At 46.7% G+C, this 18,220-nt stretch overlaps 1 protein-coding gene across 8 annotated transcripts in view; it reads left to right on the plus strand.

The window, feature by feature from the left end:
* Positions 1-221: 221 nt before the first annotated feature.
* LOC120032140 (N-acyl-phosphatidylethanolamine-hydrolyzing phospholipase D-like) overlaps positions 222-18,220 on the plus strand; it is a 43,971-nt gene continuing 25,972 nt past the window's right edge. For 2 of the 8 annotated variants that reach the window (XM_038978096.1, XM_038978095.1), the window contains exons 1-5: positions 222-463; positions 4,308-4,496; positions 5,278-5,476; positions 13,014-13,663; positions 15,563-15,677. In XM_038978096.1, coding sequence (XP_038834024.1) covers positions 354-463; positions 4,308-4,496; positions 5,278-5,476; positions 13,014-13,663; positions 15,563-15,677 — 1,263 coding nt within the window. In that variant the 5' untranslated portion in view covers positions 222-353. Of the gene's footprint in view, positions 464-804; positions 910-987; positions 1,332-4,307; positions 4,497-5,277; positions 5,477-13,013; positions 13,664-15,562; positions 15,678-18,220 lie in introns of those variants that run through there. The other 6 variants (XM_038978098.1, XM_038978103.1, XM_038978102.1 and 3 more) reach the window with 6 other exon arrangements.

The raw sequence follows: 18,220 nt of genomic DNA on the forward strand, positions 1-18,220 counted from the left end.
AGTTTGAACTTCTGACAAAGAAATCTAAGCTTGGCATTATAGCGTTTGCCTGGTAAAAGGGCACTGATGTACATATTTGCAACTTAAAAAAAAAAAAGAATATGTTTTTAATGCCAAGTGATATTGATTGCACTATTAAATAATGTTTTACCAACATGGCTGTTTCTTTAAATGCATGACCAAGCAAGGAAGTAAGGAAGTAGCTAGTCTACTGTTAAACCAACTGTGACCAACTTTCAACAGTTCCTGTTGTAAACCCAATAACGTTACTAGTTTGATGTTTCTATTATTGTAATCTAAGCAATTATGGTTAGGCCAACTAGACCAAGTCAACTAACTAACGCATTCCGACTATGGCTGCTTCCAAATGCATCTTGTCTCCACGAGTTTGGAAAACTCCACTTTCCAGGTGTATTCAACGAGCCGCAAGTGTTCTGAACACAGCGAAGGGGACTTTGTCAAGGTGATTATTTGTCAGCGTACTAAACAACTTTTAAATAGCGTTTCAATGTGTATTATTTTAAGTGCACATCTCATTCAACAGAAGACGAACTACTCGGTACTCGGGTGGTTTTACTTGCTACAATGTGTCCACTTGTAGCTCACTTCCGTAAATACGCCCAATAGTCTAAACAGGGCCATGTTCGGTTGCCAAACGTTCTCGAACGTTGCAGATAGAAATGTCAGGAATAGAGCTGATGTGATTCCTTATTCTACCTGTCAGGCGCATGTTTGTTCTACATAGAAATAGGCTATGTGAACGTTCCAAAACGTTGCGTCATGCTGAACGCGCCCCAGTGCACTGTTGTGCTGACGTGTTACATTCACTTTGTACTGTAACTTGGGCCTCGTCAATAAATATTTATGTTTGGAGCTTTCAGCTGCTAGTTGGTGTCTTCGCTCACTTGGGTAAAGATCTCCAGTCTGTAAGAGCATTATTATAGGATTAATACGTGCACCATTGACCAACGGTCTAGTTGATATATGCCGACAAATAATGTTTTAAGCTATTTTTAGACGTATTCCATAATCAGATTTTCATTGCAATTGCAAATGAATGGGCAGTTTTGGCACGTAGTTTCTTGCATCGAAAAGAGGAGGATTTTAATAGGCTAGGCTGCTTTCATTTCGTCACATGGTAGGGTTTTTCACCGACGTCAGAAGCCTTGCCTGGTAGGCTGGTACCAGTGCGTTGTGGACCATTGGCCGTGCTTGCAGGGCACTTTTCCCCACACAGTTCTGCGGATATCTCGCTGTAACAATATCAGAAGAAATGTCGCGCCACTGACGGATTTTACAAGTCGCCCTTGACTTATTCTATACGTTTTCAGGTAGTATTTTATTGACTGCGTTGTTGTGACTGTGACGTAGGCTGACCGTTCAAGCTGCGAAGGATCGATTGTCTCCGTTGTTCTGTTTAGTTCACCACATTCCTTCTTCTCTCTTTTTAGTTAGGGTTCTATTGACTCTCTGTTTTTATTATCGCGATAAATCTTCTCGATATAGCAGCAATTCTTTCTAGTGATCCGTTTGTTTTGTTGTTGGTCGGATCAACAAAGAAACATTTGTTGTACTTCTCTGGTGGTTTATTATGGGTCCATTGAAGCCATTCAATAGGCCAATACGTGCAACAGAGCTCCACAGTAGGCAACGTGACATGTATAGAGTGCGTACGTTGTAAGGGGACTCCGCAAATAGGACTAGTGGACAACTACACAGCACTTCTACTCTACATGTGTCACTATAGGGCCTAGGTGACAGCTATACAGTAGCCTCTTCAGTCTGTACTTACACCTTCAAACAGAAGCTACTGTGAACAGGGTTGACACAGGAATGGGGTTGGGGTTAGTTCACCTTTATTTAACCAGCTAGGCCAGTTGAGAACAAGTTCTCATTTACAACTGCGACCTGGCCAAGATAAAGCAAAGCAGTGCGACAAAAACAGCAACACAGAGTTACACATTGGATAAACAAACGTACAGTCAAAACACAATAGAAAAATCTGTATATATTGTGTGCAAATGTATTACGTTTAGGGAGGTAAGGCAATAAATAGGCCATAGTGGCGAAATAATTACAGTTTAGCATTAACACTGGAGTGACGGATGTAAGGATGATGATGTGCAAGAAGAGATACTGGGGTGCAAAAGAGCAACAACAACAAAATAACAATATGAGGTAGTTGGGTGTGCTATTTACAGATGGGCTATTTACAGATGGGCTGTGTACAGGTGGGCTGTGTATAGGTACAGCGATCGGTAAGCTGCTCTGACAGCTGATGTTTAAAGTTAGTGAGGGAGATATTAGTCTTCAGTGATTTTTGCAATTTGTTCCAGTCATTGGCAGCAGAGAACTGGAAGGAAAGGCGGCCAAAGAAGGTGTTGGCTTTGGGGATGACCAGTGAAATATACCTGCTGGAGCGTGTGCTACGGGTGGGTGTTGCTATGGAGACCAGTGAGCTGAGATAAGGCGGGGCTTTACCTAGCAAAGACTTATAGATGACCTGGAGCCACTGGGTTTGGCGAAAATGTAGCGAGGGCCAGCCAACGAGAGCATACAGGTCGCAGTGGTGGGTAGTATATGGGGCTTTGGTGACAAAACGGATGGCACTGTGATAGATTACATCCAATTTGCTGAGTGGAGTGTTGGAGGCTATTTTGTAAATGACATTGTTCACCTGTACCATCGTGTATTGCAGGCTTCATAGTTCCTGGTAGCAGTGGAGGCCCCATGGAGGGCCCATACAGTAGCTCAGAGAGATAGATTGGCAGGAGGCACATATACACTGATTATACCAGACATTAGGAACACATTCCTAATATTGAGGTGCCCCCCCCCTGAAAATTGCCCGCAGAACTGCCTCAACTCGTCTGGTCATGGACTCAACACGGTATTGAAAGCTTTCCACAGGGATGCTGGTCCATGTTGACTCCAATGCTTCCTACAGTTGTGTCAAGTTGGCTGGATGTCCTTTGGGTGGTGGACCATTCTTCATACATATGGGGAAACTGTTGAGTGTGAAAAACCCAGCAGCGTTGCAGTTCTTGACACAAACTGGTGCACCTGGCACCTACTACCATACCCCGTTCAAAGGCACTTAAATATTTTGTCTTGCCCATTCACCCTCTGAATGGCACACATACATCATCCATGTCTCAAGGCTTTAAACTCCTTCTTTAACCCGTCTCCTCCCCCTTCATCTACACTGATTGAAGTGGATTTAACAAGTGACATCAGTAAGGGATCATAACTTTCACCTGGATTATCCAGACCTGTCTGCTGTCTTGTGTATGTGTCAGTTAGCATTTGTCAGGCCAGTAACTTCCTCTTCATTTGACTGAGCTGGAGCCTTTCCACCTGTCCAGAGATAAGATACAGCTGAAACAATGGACTCAGGCAGTTGTATATTAAAGGTGCGGTCCACTGTGAGCAAGTCTGACGGGCCGTGTGTCTTTTATTCAAAGTAGGAACCAGTGAAAAGTCAATGTTGTTGACCACGTTATACTATAGGAGACCGTGAGTCATGTTGTTGACCACGTTATACTATAGGAGACCGTGAGTCATGTTGTTGACCACGTTATACTATAGGAGACCGTGAGTCATGTTGTTGACCACGTTATACTATAGGAGACCGTGAGTCATGTTGTTGACCACGTTATACTATAGGAGACCGTGAGTCATGTTGTTGACCACGTTATACTATAGGAGACCGTGAGTCATGTTGTTGACCACGTTATACTATAGGAGACCGTGAGTCATGTTGTTGACCACGTTATACTATAGGAGACCGTGAGTCATGTTGTTGACCACGTTATACTATAGGAGACCGTGAGTCATGTTGTTGACCACGTTATACTATAGGAGACCGTGAGTCATGTTGTTGACCACGTTATACTATAGGAGACCGTGAGTCATGTTGTTGACCACGTTATACTATAGGAGACCGTGAGTCATGTTGTTGACCACGTTATACTATAGGAGACCGTGAGTCATGTTGTTGACCACGTTATACTATAGGAGACCGTGAGTCATGTTGCTGACATCTCTCATACAGTCGGCCTGGTGATGGCTGCTGAGGGGGATTGTTTTGGAACTGTTGCACAGGGTTACACCGTGTCACAATAAACATGCTTTCACATCTGTGATTTCACAAGAGGTTGTCGGCCATCCAGGGACAAACCACAGAAACAGCCACTAACTGTACTGTGAGCAGGCTTTTCTTTCTGAGGTAATATCTGTGTAATCCCCCCCCCCCAGCATATTTGTAAGCTTTTATTTGTATTTGTTGTTTATTAACCTCCCTATAGACCAGGAGCCCAACACTGTCCCCCCATGGAGGAGAGCAGAGGAGCAGGAGGAGAGGTGGAGGAGAACCAGGTGTTGATGGAGGAGAGGGGTGTCTCTCCTGGAGATTCCCCAGTGACGGAGGAGGGTTCCCCAGCCGTGGTCCGGCCCCGTGACCCCCCCACCTCCACCCTGCAGGACTCAGGGCCTCGGTACGGATAGACAATCAACATCTTTGCAGTTTCCACATGCACTTTATTGCCATCCAGCTCCTGAAGTTGCAGCATAATATTTCAGTGTTTTTTTGTGTCCTTATCTTTTGTGATCATCGGTTTCTAACTGTATTGACTCTTTGTATGTATGTGTTTTATTATTTTTTATTTCACCTTTATTTAACCAGGTAGGCTAGTTGAGAACAAGTTCTCATTTGCAACTGCGACCTGGCCAAGATAAAGCATAGCAGTGTGAACAGACAACAACACAGAGTTACACATGGAGTAAACAATAAACAAGTCAATAACATGGTAGAAAAAAAAGAGAATCTATATACAATGTGTGCAAAAGGCATGAGGAGGTAGGCAATAAATCGAATAATTACAATTTAGCAGATTAACACTGGAGTGATAAATCATCAGATGATCATGTGCAAGTAGAGATACTGGTGTGCAAAAGAGCAGAAAAGTAAATAAATAAAAGCAGTATGGGGGGTGAGGTAGGTAAATTGGGTGGGCTATATACCGATGGACTATGTACAGCTGCAGCGATCGGTTAGCTGCTCGGATAGCAGATGTTTAAAGTTGTTGAGGGAGATAAAAGTCTCCAACTTTTGTGTGTGTGTGTGGTGTGTGTGTGTGTGTGTGTGTGTGTGTGTATATGTGTGTGTATATATATGTATATGTATGTATGTATGTATGTATGTATGTTTGCACACCAAATGTCCTGTCTGGACACAATAGGCAGTAAAAACGTTTGATTGATTGACTCCTCCTCCAGGAAGAGCAGCTCCTCCCGGTCCTCGAGGAAGAGCTTCCGTCTGGACTACCGGTTGGAGGAGGAGGTGACGGGGTCGAGCCGGGACAAACATGGCCGCTTTACTAACCCCTGGCCCACGTGGAAGTTCCCGTCCTGGTCCACCCTGCTGCGCTTCTTCCTGCTGGAGAAGAATCACAGTAATGTACCCAGCTCTAAAGAGGTGAGACACATTCTGACGTTTCACGTATATAATAGGTCTTTCTCACTCATTTGAGCTGCCATTTCTAGCGCCCACAGACGTTGTCAAAACGCTTTGCAAAACAAACCCAGCTCTGATGGAGACCACCAAACCACACCTGATAGGGCTCATTGCCTGTCTGTCCACTCTTTATTATAATGAACCTATTATACAAATACCTAGACCTGTACTCCAACTACACAGGTTAAATAATGATTATTTTTTACTGTACACAGTCCACACCCAACAATTACCTCCTGTCCTGACTGAACTTGTTCTGTCTGTCCTCCTGATGTCTGTCATTAAATATCTCTGACTGAGCACGTCAGAGTTTGTCAACGGTGATTTGTACCGCTGCGCCTCATGTCCACAGTTAGGTTAGCTGTTAGTTCCGGAGGATGCCTCCCGTTCCATAGTTAGGTTAGCTGTTAGTTCCGGAGGATGCCTCCCGTTCCACAGTTAGGTTAGCTGTTAGTTCCGGAGGATGCCTCCCGTTCCATAGTTAGGTTAGCTGTTAGTTCCGGAGGATGCCTCCCGTTCCATAGTTAGGTTAGCTGTTAGTTCCGGAGGATGCCTCCCGTTCCACAGTTAGGTTAGCTGTTAGTTCCGGAGGATGCCTCCCGTTCCATAGTTAGGTTAGCTGTTAGTTCCGGAGGATGCCTCCCGTTCCACAGTTAGGTTAGCTGTTAGTTCCGGAGGATGCCTCCCGTTCCACAGTTAGGTTAGCTGTTAGTTCCGGAGGATGCCTCCCGTTCCACAGTTAGGTTAGCTGTTAGTTCCGGAGGATGCCTCCCGTTCCATAGTTAGGTTAGCTGTTAGTTCCGGAGGATGCCTCCCGTTCCACAGTTAGGTTAGCTGTTAGTTCCGGAGGATGCCTCCCGTTCCACAGTTAGGTTAGCTGTTAGTTCCGGAGGATGCCTCCCGTTCCACAGTTAGGTTAGCTGTTAGTTCCGGAGGATGCCTCCCGTTCCACAGTTAGGTTAGCTGTTAGTTCCGGAGGATGCCTCCCGTTCCACAGTTAGGTTAGCTGTTAGTTCCGGAGGATGCCTCCCGTTCCACAGTTAGGTTAGCTGTTAGTTCCGGAGGATGCCTCCCGTTCCACAGTTAGGTTAGCTGTTAGTTCCGGAGGATGCCTCCCGTTCCACAGTTAGGTTAGCTGTTAGTTCCGGAGGATGCCTCCCGTTCCACAGTTAGGTTAGCTGTTAGTTCCGGAGGATGCCTCCCGTTCCACAGTTAGGTTAGCTGTTAGTTCCGGAGGATGCCTCCCGTTCCACAGTTAGGTTAGCTGTTAGTTCCGGAGGATGCCTCCCGTTCCACAGTTAGGTTAGCTGTTAGTTCCGGAGGATGCCTCCCGTTCCACAGTTAGGTTAGCTGTTAGTTCCGGAGGATGCCTCCCGTTCCACAGTTAGGTTAGCTGTTAGTTCCGGAGGATGCCTCCCGTTCCACAGTTAGGTTAGCTGTTAGTTCCGGAGGATGCCTCCCGTTCCACAGTTAGGTTAGCTGTTAGTTCCGGAGGATGCCTCCCGTTCCACAGTTAGGTTAGCTGTTAGTTCCGGAGGATGCCTCCCGTTCCACAGTTAGGTTAGCTGTTAGTTCCGGAGGATGCCTCCCGTTCCACAGTTAGGTTAGCTGTTAGTTCCGGAGGATGCCTCCCGTTCCACAGTTAGGTTAGCTGTTAGTTCCGGAGGATGCCTCCCGTTCCACAGTTAGGTTAGCTGTTAGTTCCGGAGGATGCCTCCCGTTCCACAGTTAGGTTAGCTGTTAGTTCCGGAGGATGCCTCCCGTTCCACAGTTAGGTTAGCTGTTAGTTCCGGAGGATGCCTCCCGTTCCACAGTTAGGTTAGCTGTTAGTTCCGGAGGATGCCTCCCGTTCCACAGTTAGGTTAGCTGTTAGTTCCGGAGGATGCCTCCCGTTCCATAGTTAGGTTAGCTGTTAGTTCCGGAGGATGCCTCCCGTTCCATAGTTAGGTTAGCTGTTAGTTCCGGAGGATGCCTCCCGTTCCATAAACACTGCACTGTGCTCTGGTAACAACCCGGGGTATTTTTAGACGGCTGTAAATCAATCTCACCTCACGACTCAGACACTGGCTCTGTTTTCTAGACATGTAGTGGTCAGGAAGGAAGGGCTCAGACACTGGCTCTGTTTTCTAGACATGTAGTGGTCAGGAAGGAAGGACTCAGACACTGGCTCTGTTTTCTAGACATGTAGTGGTCAGGAAGGAAGGACTCAGACACTGGCTCTGTTTTCTAGACATGTAGTGGTCAGGAAGGAAGGACTCAGACACTGGCTCTGTTTTCTAGACATGTAGTGGTCAGGAAGGAAGGAATCAGACACTGGCTCTGTTTTCTAGACATGTAGTGGTCAGGAAGGAAGGGCTCAGACACTGGCTCTGTTTTCTAGACATGTAGTGGTCAGGAAGGAAGGACTCAGACACTGGCTCTGTTTTCTAGACATGTAGTGGTCAGGAAGGAAGGACTCAGACACTGGCTCTGTTTTCTAGACATGTAGTGGTCAGGAAGGAAGGGCTCAGACACTGGCTCTGTTTTCTAGACATGTAGTGGTCAGGAAGGAAGGGCTCAGACACTGGCTCTGTTTTCTAGACATGTAGTGGTCAGGAAGGAAGGACTCAGACACTGGCTCTGTTTTCTAGACATGTAGTGGTCAGGAAGGAAGGGCTCAGACACTGGCTCTGTTTTCTAGACATGTAGTGGTCAGGAAGGAAGGACTCAGACACTGGCTCTTTTCTAGACATGTAGTGGTCAGGAAGGAAGGGCTCAGACACTGGCTCTGTTTTCTAGACATGTAGTGGTCAGGAAGGAAGGACTCAGACACTGGCTCTTTTCTAGACATGTAGTGGTCAGGAAGGAAGGACTCAGACACTGGCTCTTTTCTAGACATGTAGTGGTCAGGAAGGAAGGACTCAGACACTGGCTCTGTTTTCTAGACATGTAGTGGTCAGGAAGGAAGGACTCAGACACTGGCTCTGTTTTCTAGACATGTAGTGGTCAGGAAGGAAGGACTCAGACACTGGCTCTGTTTTCTAGACATGTAGTGGTCAGGAAGGAAGGACTCAGACACTGGCTCTGTTTTCTAGACATGTAGTGGTCAGGAAGGAAGGGCTCAGACACTGGCTCTGTTTTCTAGACATGTAGTGGTCAGGAAGGAAGGGCTCAGACACTGGCTCTGTTTTCTAGACATGTAGTGGTCAGGAAGGAAGGACTCAGACACTGGCTCTGTTTTCTAGACATGTAGTGGTCAGGAAGGAAGGGCTCAGACACTGGCTCTGTTTTCTAGACATGTAGTGGTCAGGAAGGAAGGGCTCAGACACTGGCTCTGTTTTCTAGACATGTAGTGGTCAGGAAGGAAGGGCTCAGACACTGGCTCTGTTTTCTAGACATGTAGTGGTTAGGAAGGAAGGACTCAGACACTGGCTCTGTTTTCTAGACATGTAGTGGTCAGGAAGGAAGGACTCAGACACTGGCTCTGTTTTCTAGACATGTAGTGGTCAGGAAGGAAGGGCTCAGACACTGGCTCTGTTTTCTAGACATGTAGTGGTCAAGAAGGAAGGACTCAGACACTGGCTCTGTCTTCTAGACATGTAGTGGTCAGGAAGGAAGGGCTCAGACACTGGCTCTGTTTTCTAGCCATGTAGTGGTCAGGAAGGAAGGGCTCAGACACTGGCTCTGTTTTCTAGACATGTAGTGGTCAGGAAGGAAGGACTCAGACACTGGCTCTGTTTTCTAGACATGTAGTGGTCAGGAAGGAAGGGCTCAGACACTGGCTCTGTTTTCTAGACATGTAGTGGTCAGGAAGGAAGGACTCAGACACTGGCTCTGTTTTCTAGACATGTAGTGGTCAGGAAGGAAGGACTCAGACACTGGCTCTTTTCTAGACATGTAGTGGTCAGGAAGGAAGGACTCAGACACTGGCTCTGTTTTCTAGACATGTAGTGGTCAGGAAGGAAGGACTCAGACACTGGCTCTGTTTTCTAGACATGTAGTGGTCAGGAAGGAAGGACTCAGACACTGGCTCTGTTTTCTAGACATGTAGTGGTCAGGAAGGAAGGACTCAGACACTGGCTCTGTTTTCTAGACATGTAGTGGTCAGGAAGGAAGGGCTCAGACACTGGCTCTGTTTTCTAGACATGTAGTGGTCAGGAAGGAAGGGCTCAGACACTGGCTCTGTTTTCTAGACATGTAGTGGTCAGGAAGGAAGGACTCAGACACTGGCTCTGTTTTCTAGACATGTAGTGGTCAGGAAGGAAGGGCTCAGACACTGGCTCTGTTTTCTAGACATGTAGTGGTCAGGAAGGAAGGACTCAGACACTGGCTCTGTTTTCTAGACATGTAGTGGTCAGGAAGGAAGGGCTCAGACACTGGCTCTGTTTTCTAGACATGTAGTGGTTAGGAAGGAAGGACTCAGACACTGGCTCTGTTTTCTAGACATGTAGTGGTCAGGAAGGAAGGACTCAGACACTGGCTCTGTTTTCTAGACATGTAGTGGTCAGGAAGGAAGGGCTCAGACACTGGCTCTGTTTTCTAGACATGTAGTGGTCAGGAAGGAAGGACTCAGACACTGGCTCTGTTTTCTAGACATGTAGTGGTCAGGAAGGAAGGAATCAGACACTGGCTCTGTTTTCTAGACATGTAGTGGTCAGGAAGGAAGGACTCAGACACTGGCTCTGTTTTCTAGACATGTAGTGGTCAGGAAGGAAGGACTCAGACACTGGCTCTGTTTTCTAGACATGTAGTGGTCAGGAAGGAAGGACTCAGACACTGGCTCTGTTTTCTAGACATGTAGTGGTCAGGAAGGAAGGGCTCAGACACTGGCTCTGTTTTCTAGACATGTAGTGGTCAGGAAGGAAGGACTCAGACACTGGCTCTGTTTTCTAGACATGTAGTGGTCAGGAAGGAAGGACTCAGACACTGGCTCTGTTTTCTAGACATGTAGTGGTCAGGAAGGAAGGGCTCAGACACTGGCTCTGTTTTCTAGACATGTAGTGGTCAGGAAGGAAGGGCTCAGACACTGGCTCTGTTTTCTAGACATGTAGTGGTCAGGAAGGAAGGGCTCAGACACTGGCTCTGTTTTCTAGACATGTAGTGGTCAGGAAGGAAGGGCTCAGACACTGGCTCTGTTTTCTAGACATGTAGTGGTCAGGAAGGAAGGACTCAGACACTGGCTCTGTTTTCTAGACATGTAGTGGTCAGGAAGGAAGGGCTCAGACACTGGCTCTGTTTTCTAGACATGTAGTGGTCAGGAAGGAAGGACTCAGACACTGGCTCTGTTTTCTAGACATGTAGTGGTCAGGAAGGAAGGACTCAGACACTGGCTCTGTTTTCTAGACATGTAGTGGTCAGGAAGGAAGGACTCAGACACTGGCTCTGTTTTCTAGACATGTAGTGGTCAGGAAGGAAGGGCTCAGACACTGGCTCTGTTTTCTAGACATGTAGTGGTCAGGAAGGAAGGGCTCAGACACTGGCTCTGTTTTCTAGACATGTAGTGGTCAGGAAGGAAGGGCTCAGACACTGGCTCTGTTTTCTAGACATGTAGTGGTCAGGAAGGAAGGACTCAGACACTGGCTCTGTTTTCTAGACATGTAGTGGTCAGGAAGGAAGGACTCAGACACTGGCTCTGTTTTCTAGACATGTAGTGGTCAGGAAGGAAGGACTCAGACACTGGCTCTGTTTTCTAGACATGTAGTGGTCAGGAAGGAAGGGCTCAGACACTGGCTCTGTTTTCTAGACATGTAGTGGTCAGGAAGGAAGGGCTCAGACACTGGCTCTGTTTTCTAGACATGTAGTGGTCAGGAAGGAAGGGCTCAGACACTGGCTCTGTTTTCTAGACATGTAGTGGTCAGGAAGGAAGGACTCAGACACTGGCTCTGTTTTCTAGACATGTAGTGGTCAGGAAGGAAGGGCTCAGACACTGGCTCTGTTTTCTAGACATGTAGTGGTCAGGAAGGAAGGGCTCAGACACTGGCTCTGTTTTCTAGACATGTAGTGGTCAGGAAGGAAGGACTCAGACACTGGCTCTGTTTTCTAGACATGTAGTGGTCAGGAAGGAAGGACTCAGACTCTGGCTCTGTTTTCTAGACATGTAGTGGTCAGGAAGGAAGGACTCAGACACTGGCTCTGTTTTCTAGACATGTAGTGGTCAGGAAGGAAGGGCTCAGACACTGGCTCTGTTTTCTAGACATGTAGTGGTCAGGAAGGAAGGGCTCAGACACTGGCTCTGTTTTCTAGACATGTAGTGGTCAGGAAGGAAGGACTCAGACACTGGCTCTGTTTTCTAGACATGTAGTGGTCAGGAAGGAAGGACTCAGACACTGGCTCTGTTTTCTAGACATGTAGTGGTCAGGAAGGAAGGACTCAGACACTGGCTCTGTTTTCTAGACATGTAGTGGTCAGGAAGGAAGGGCTCAGACACTGGCTCTGTTTTCTAGACATGTAGTGGTCAGGAAGGAAGGGCTCAGACACTGGCTCTGTTTTCTAGACATGTAGTGGTCAGGAAGGAAGGGCTCAGACACTGGCTCTGTTTTCTAGACATGTAGTGGTCAGGAAGGAAGGGCTCAGACACTGGCTCTGTTTTCTAGACATGTAGTGGTCAGGAAGGAAGGACTCAGACACTGGCTCTGTTTTCTAGACATGTAGTGGTCAGGAAGGAAGGGCTCAGACACTGGCTCTGTTTTCTAGACATGTAGTGGTCAGGAAGGAAGGACTCAGACACTGGCTCTGTTTTCTAGACATGTAGTGCTCAGGAAGGAAGGGCTCAGACACTGGCTCTGTTTTCTAGACATGTAGTGGTCAGGAAGGAAGGACTCAGACACTGGCTCTGTTTTCTAGACATGTAGTGGTCAGGAAGGAAGGACTCAGACACTGGCTCTGTTTTCTAGACATGTAGTGGTCAGGAAGGAAGGACTCAGACACTGGCTCTGTTTTCTAGACATGTAGTGGTCAGGAAGGAAGGGCTCAGACACTGGCTCTGTTTTCTAGACATGTAGTGGTCAGGAAGGAAGGGCTCAGACACTGGCTCTGTTTTCTAGACATGTAGTGGTCAGGAAGGAAGGACTCAGACACTGGCTCTGTTTTCTAGACATGTAGTGGTCAGGAAGGAAGGGCCTAATATTTTGATGGAAAATGAAAAGTCGACTCGACTCTGTTTCCAATCATCTTTCTGATGAAGAGGAAAGACGTATTAAAGTGTTTAATCATCCGTGTTTTTGAATTGTTATGCTGATATAACTTAATCAAATTAACCTCAAACAAATCATACAACCAGTGTCATATTCAAACGGAAAAACAAAAATGAGCGTTTTTAAATGTTTTTATTGGTTATTTTGTTTGGTGACTTAAATGACCGAAGCAATAGCGACATGTTGAAAAGAGGAAGAGCTTCCAGTGATGGAGCCTTTCTTACCCTCCTCTTCCTCCTCTTCCTCCTCTGTCTCAGCTGGTGAATGAATCTGAATCAATTCATACCAACAAGCCATATTAAAGCCTGTGTTCTTCTGCTACTCAGGTCTTAGACAAAGAGCTCCCAGTAGTGGAGCCTTGGTTCCTCCGTGTCCCTGAGGCAGCAGACGGAGCCGTGGGTTCTGGTCTCAGGGTGACCTGGCTGGGCCACGCATCAGTCCTGGTAGAGATGGACGGCCTGGTCATCCTCACTGACCCCATCTTCAGCCAGAGGGCATCTCCCTTCCAGTTCATGGGCCCCAAGAGGTACCGGGGTCCCCCTTGTACTGTTGATCAACTCCCCCGGATCGACGCAGTCGTCATCAGCCACTCCCACTACGACCATCTGGACGCGGGCACCGTGACCCAGTTGAACGAGCGGTTCGGTGGGGATCTCCGATGGTTTGTGCCGTTGGGACTCATGGACTGGATGCAGAAGAGCGGGTGTGAGAATGTGATCGAGTTAGACTGGTGGGAGGAGAACTGTGTGCCAGGTCACGATGAAGTCACGTTTGTGTGTACGCCGGCGCAGCACTGGTGCAAGCGCACCCCCACGGACGATAACCAGGTGCTGTGGGGTAGCTGGTCTGTCCTGGGGCCCTGCAACCGCTTCTTCTTCGCTGGAGACACCGGCTACTGCTCCTCCTTCCAGGAGATAGGGAGGCGATTTGGTCCGTTCGACCTGGCTGCCATACCCATCGGAGCGTACCTGCCCAGGTATGAAACTAGTGTACACCTGTCCTGCCCAGGTATGAAACTAGTGTACACCTGTCCTGCCCAGGTATGAAACTAGTGTACACCTGTCCTGCCCAGGTATGAAACTAGTGTACACCTGTCCTGCCCAGGTATGAAACTAGTGTACACCTGTCCTGCCCAGGTATGAAACTAGTGTACACCTGTCCTGCCCAGGTATGAAACTAGTGTACACCTGTCCTGCCCAGGTATGAAACTAGTGTACACCTGTCCTGCCCAGGTATGAAACTAGTGTACACCTGTCCTGCCCAGGTATGAAACTAGTGTACACCTGTCCTGCCCAGGTATGAAACTAGTGTACACCTGTCCTGCCCAGGTATGAAACTAGTGTACACCTGTCCTGCCCAGGTATGAAACTAGTGTACACCTGTCCTGCCCAGGTATGAAACTAGTGTACACCTGTCCTGCCCAGGTATGAAACTAGTGTACACCTGTCCTGCCCAGGTATGAAACTAGTGTACACCTGTCCTGCCCAGGTATGAAACTAGTGTACACCTGTCCTGCCCAGGTATGAAACTAGTGTACACCTGTCCTGCCCAGGTATGAAACTAGTGTACACCTGTCCTGCCCAGGTATGAAACTAGTGTACACCTGTCCTGCCCAGGTATGAAACTAGTGTACACCTGTCCTGCCCAGGTATGAAACTAGTGTACACCTGTCCTGCCCAGGTATGAAACTAGTGTACACCTGTCCTGCCCAGGTATGAAACTAGTGTACATCTGTCCTGCCCAGGTATGAAACTAGTGTAGAGCTGTCCTACCCAGGTATGAAACTAGTGTAGAGCTGTCCTTCCCAGGTATGAAACTAGTGTAGAGCTGTCCTTCCCAGGTATGAAACTAATGTAGAGCTGTCCTGCCCAGGTATGAAACTAGTGTAGAGCTGTCCTGCCCAGGTATGAAACTAGTGTAGAGCTGTCCTGCCCAGGTATGAAAGGAGTGTAGAGCTGTCCTGCCCAGGTATGAAAGGAGTGTAGAGCTGTCCTGCCCAGGTATGAAACTAGTGTAGAGCTGTCCTGCCCAGGTATGAAACTAGTGTAGAGCTGTCCTGCCCAGGTATGGAACTAGTGTAGAGCTGTCCTTCCCAGGTATGAAACTAGTGTACACCTGTCCTGCCCAGGTATGAAACTAGTGTACACCTGTCCTGCCCAGGTATGGAACTAGTGTAGATCTGTCCTGCCCAGGTATGAAACTAGTGTAGAGCTGTCCTGCCCAGGTATGAAACTAGTGTAGAGCTGTCCTACCCAGGTATGAAACTAGTGTAGAGCTGTCCTGCCCAGGTATGAAACTAGTGTAGAGCTGTCCTGCCCAGGTATGAAACTAGTGTAGAGCTGTCCTGCCCAGGTATGAAACTAGTGTAGAGCTGTCCTGCCCAGGTATGAAACTAGTGTAGAGCTGTCCTGCCCAGGTATAAAACTAGTGTAGAGCTGTCCTGTCCAGGTATGAAACTCGTGTACACCTGTTCTGCACAGCTGTGATTGCTTAAGTACAAGGGTGCCCATACCTCCCCCTGGAGAGCCACTGGGAGTGCAAGTTTTGGTTCCAACCCTGCTCTAACACCTGATTTATAAAATTAGCTGGTCATCAGGATCTTGATGAACTGAATCAGGTTTAGAACAGGGTTGGAGTAAAAGCCTGCACACCCAGTAGTATTCTAGAAGGAGGGTTGGATCATGGACTGTAGTAGTAGATTCCCCTCAACTGTATATTCACTTAGAATTGATAAAATCCAACTGTATATTCACTTAGAATTGATAAAATTCAACTGTATATTCACTTAGTGAACTTCAGTTGACTTGAATAAATTCTAAGTTTATTGAACCTTCATTATGCCAAACCCAGAAAACACAAGTTTGTCCTCCCTCAGAGATGTAATGCGTGGACAGCATGTGGACCCAGAGGAGGCTGTGGAGATCCATAAAGACATCCAGGCCAGACACTCCCTGGCTATTCACTGGGGAACCTTCGCTTTAGCTTACGAGGTGAGCATTAACAGTTCTGATCGACTGGATCTCTCTTTATAAGGCACACTGTATGTACCTGCTGTAAAAAGGGGTTTTGGTGTCAATTATCAGTTGTTAGCATCACTCCAAGTGTTTTTTTTATTTATTTTTGCCTTAATACTAAGTCATGTCACATCAGAGATGTATGGCCTATCCAATGGGATTCTCTGAATCTAATGATCAGGAAGGAGACATTTGCTCTGCCTCCCAGCTGAAACTGGAGAGCGAAGGTCAGGAAAACTAGGTGTAAGTCTTCCCTTGTAAACCTGAGGTTCGGACCATGGTAATAAATCAGCCCTGTCACAACACTGCGGATCTGACCTCTGCATTTTTAGACTAGACTCAGTTCAGAGAAACACATATTTTCCCATTGTGTCCTTTTGTGTGATGAGAACAAACACGCCGTCAGACACCCCTTCAACCATTCAGCCTAAAGACAAAGGTGGGATTGTTCAGCGTCCCACAATAGATGTGAAAACTCATATTAGGTAGCGTGCTGCTGCGTTCAGTTGAGATCGGCACGTGTTGGGAAACGCAGAGGAATGTGTTTGGTGTTTGCATTAGAAGAACCGTTGATTATCTGTGACATCGTTCAACTTTCCCCTGATGCTTTGGCCTCCGCAGATGGCTTTGTTGGTGGAACCGTTTAAGACCGTTCTCTGAAATCCGTGCAGAAAGCAACACACAGGGACATACGAGTTGACTTGGTTATGGAGTCCAAGTAGAGTCTTTGACTACTTTATTTAGTTCGTACACCCTCCCCTCTGTGATGTTGAAACAAGTAGTTTGGTACCCGGCAGCAGTCGTCCTGTTGGCAGGCTCTGAAAGATAACCTTTTGTCTGTCTGACGTTTCTGCTTCGGGAGGCAGCTCAAAAAGCCTCTCTGACGTGTACTGTCCACTCCTAAACCCCGGAGTCTCTCGCTATCAAGCAAGTGAAATACACTACCGGTCAAATGTTTTAGAACACCTCCTCATTCAAGGGTTTTTCTTTATTTTTACTATTTTCTACATTTGTAGAATAATAGTGAGGACATCAAAACTATGAAATAACACATATGGAATCATGTAGTAACCAAAAAAGTGTTAAAGAAATCAAAATATAGTTCATATTTGAGATTCTTTAAAGTAGCCACCCTTTGCCTTGTTGACAGCTATGCACACTCTTGGCATTCTCTCAACCAGCTTCACCTGGAGTGCTTTTCAAACAGTCTTGAAGGAGTTCACACATATATGCTGAGCACTTGTTGGCTGCTTTTCCTTCACTCTGCGGTCCGACTCATCCCAAACCATCTCAGTTTGGTTGAGGTCGGGGGATTGTGGAGGCCAGGTCATCTGATGCAGCACTCCATCACTCTCCTTCTTGGTTAAATAGCCCTTACACAGCCTGTAGGTGTGTTGGGCCATTGTCCTGTTGAAAAACAAATTATAGTCCCATTAAGCCCAAACCAGATGGGATGGCGTATCGCTGCAGAATGCTGTGGTAGCCATGCTGGTTAAGTGTGCCTTGAATTCTAAATAAATCACAGACAGTATCACCAGCAAAGCACCCCCACACCATAACACCTCCTCCTCCATGCTTCACGGTGGGAAATACACATGTGGAGATCATCCGTTCACCCACACCGCGTCTCACAAAGACACTGCTGTTGGAACCAAAAATCTACAATTTGGACTCCAGACCAAAGGACAAATTTCCACAGGTCTAATGTCCATTGCTCGTTCATCTTATTGGTGTCCTTTAGTTGTGGTTTATTTGTAGCAATTGGACCATGAAGGCCTGATTCACACATTCTCTTCTTAACAGTTGATGTTGAGATGTGTCTGTTACTTGAACTCTGTGATGCATTTATCTGGGCTGCAATTTCTGAGGCTGGTAACTCTAATGAACTTATCCTCTGGAGCAGAGGGAACTCTGGGTCTTCCATTCCTGTGGCGGTCCTCATGAGAGCCAGTTTCATCAAAGTGCTTGATGGTTTTTGCGACTGCACTTGAAGAAACGTTCAAAGTTCTTGAAATGTTCCATATTGACTGACCTTCATGTCTTAAAGTAATGATGGACTGTCGTTTCTCTTTGCTTATTTGAGCTGTTTTTGCCATAATATGGACTTGGTCTTTTACCAAATAGAGCTATCTTCTGTGTACCCCCCCTACCTTGTCACAACACAACTGATTGGCTCAAACGCATTAAAAAGGAAATAAATTCCACAAATGAACTTTTAAGAAGGCACACCTGTTAATTGAAATGCATTCCAGGTGACTACCTCATGAAGCTGGTTGAGAGAATGCTAAGATTGTGCAAAGCTGTCATCAAGGCAAAGGGTGGCTATTTGAAGAATCTCAAATATAAATGTTTTATTTAACACTTTTTTTTTTTTGGTTACTAAATGATTCCATATGTGTTATTTCATAGTTTTGATGTCTTCACTATTATTCTGCAATGTAGAAAATAGTAAAAATAAAGAAAAACCCTTGACTGAGTAGCTGTTCTAAAACATTTGACCGGTAGTGTAGATAATAGAT

This window comes from Salvelinus namaycush, chromosome 38 (assembly GCF_016432855.1).
Source record: "Salvelinus namaycush isolate Seneca chromosome 38, SaNama_1.0, whole genome shotgun sequence".
Taxonomy (NCBI): Eukaryota; Metazoa; Chordata; class Actinopteri; order Salmoniformes; family Salmonidae; genus Salvelinus; species Salvelinus namaycush.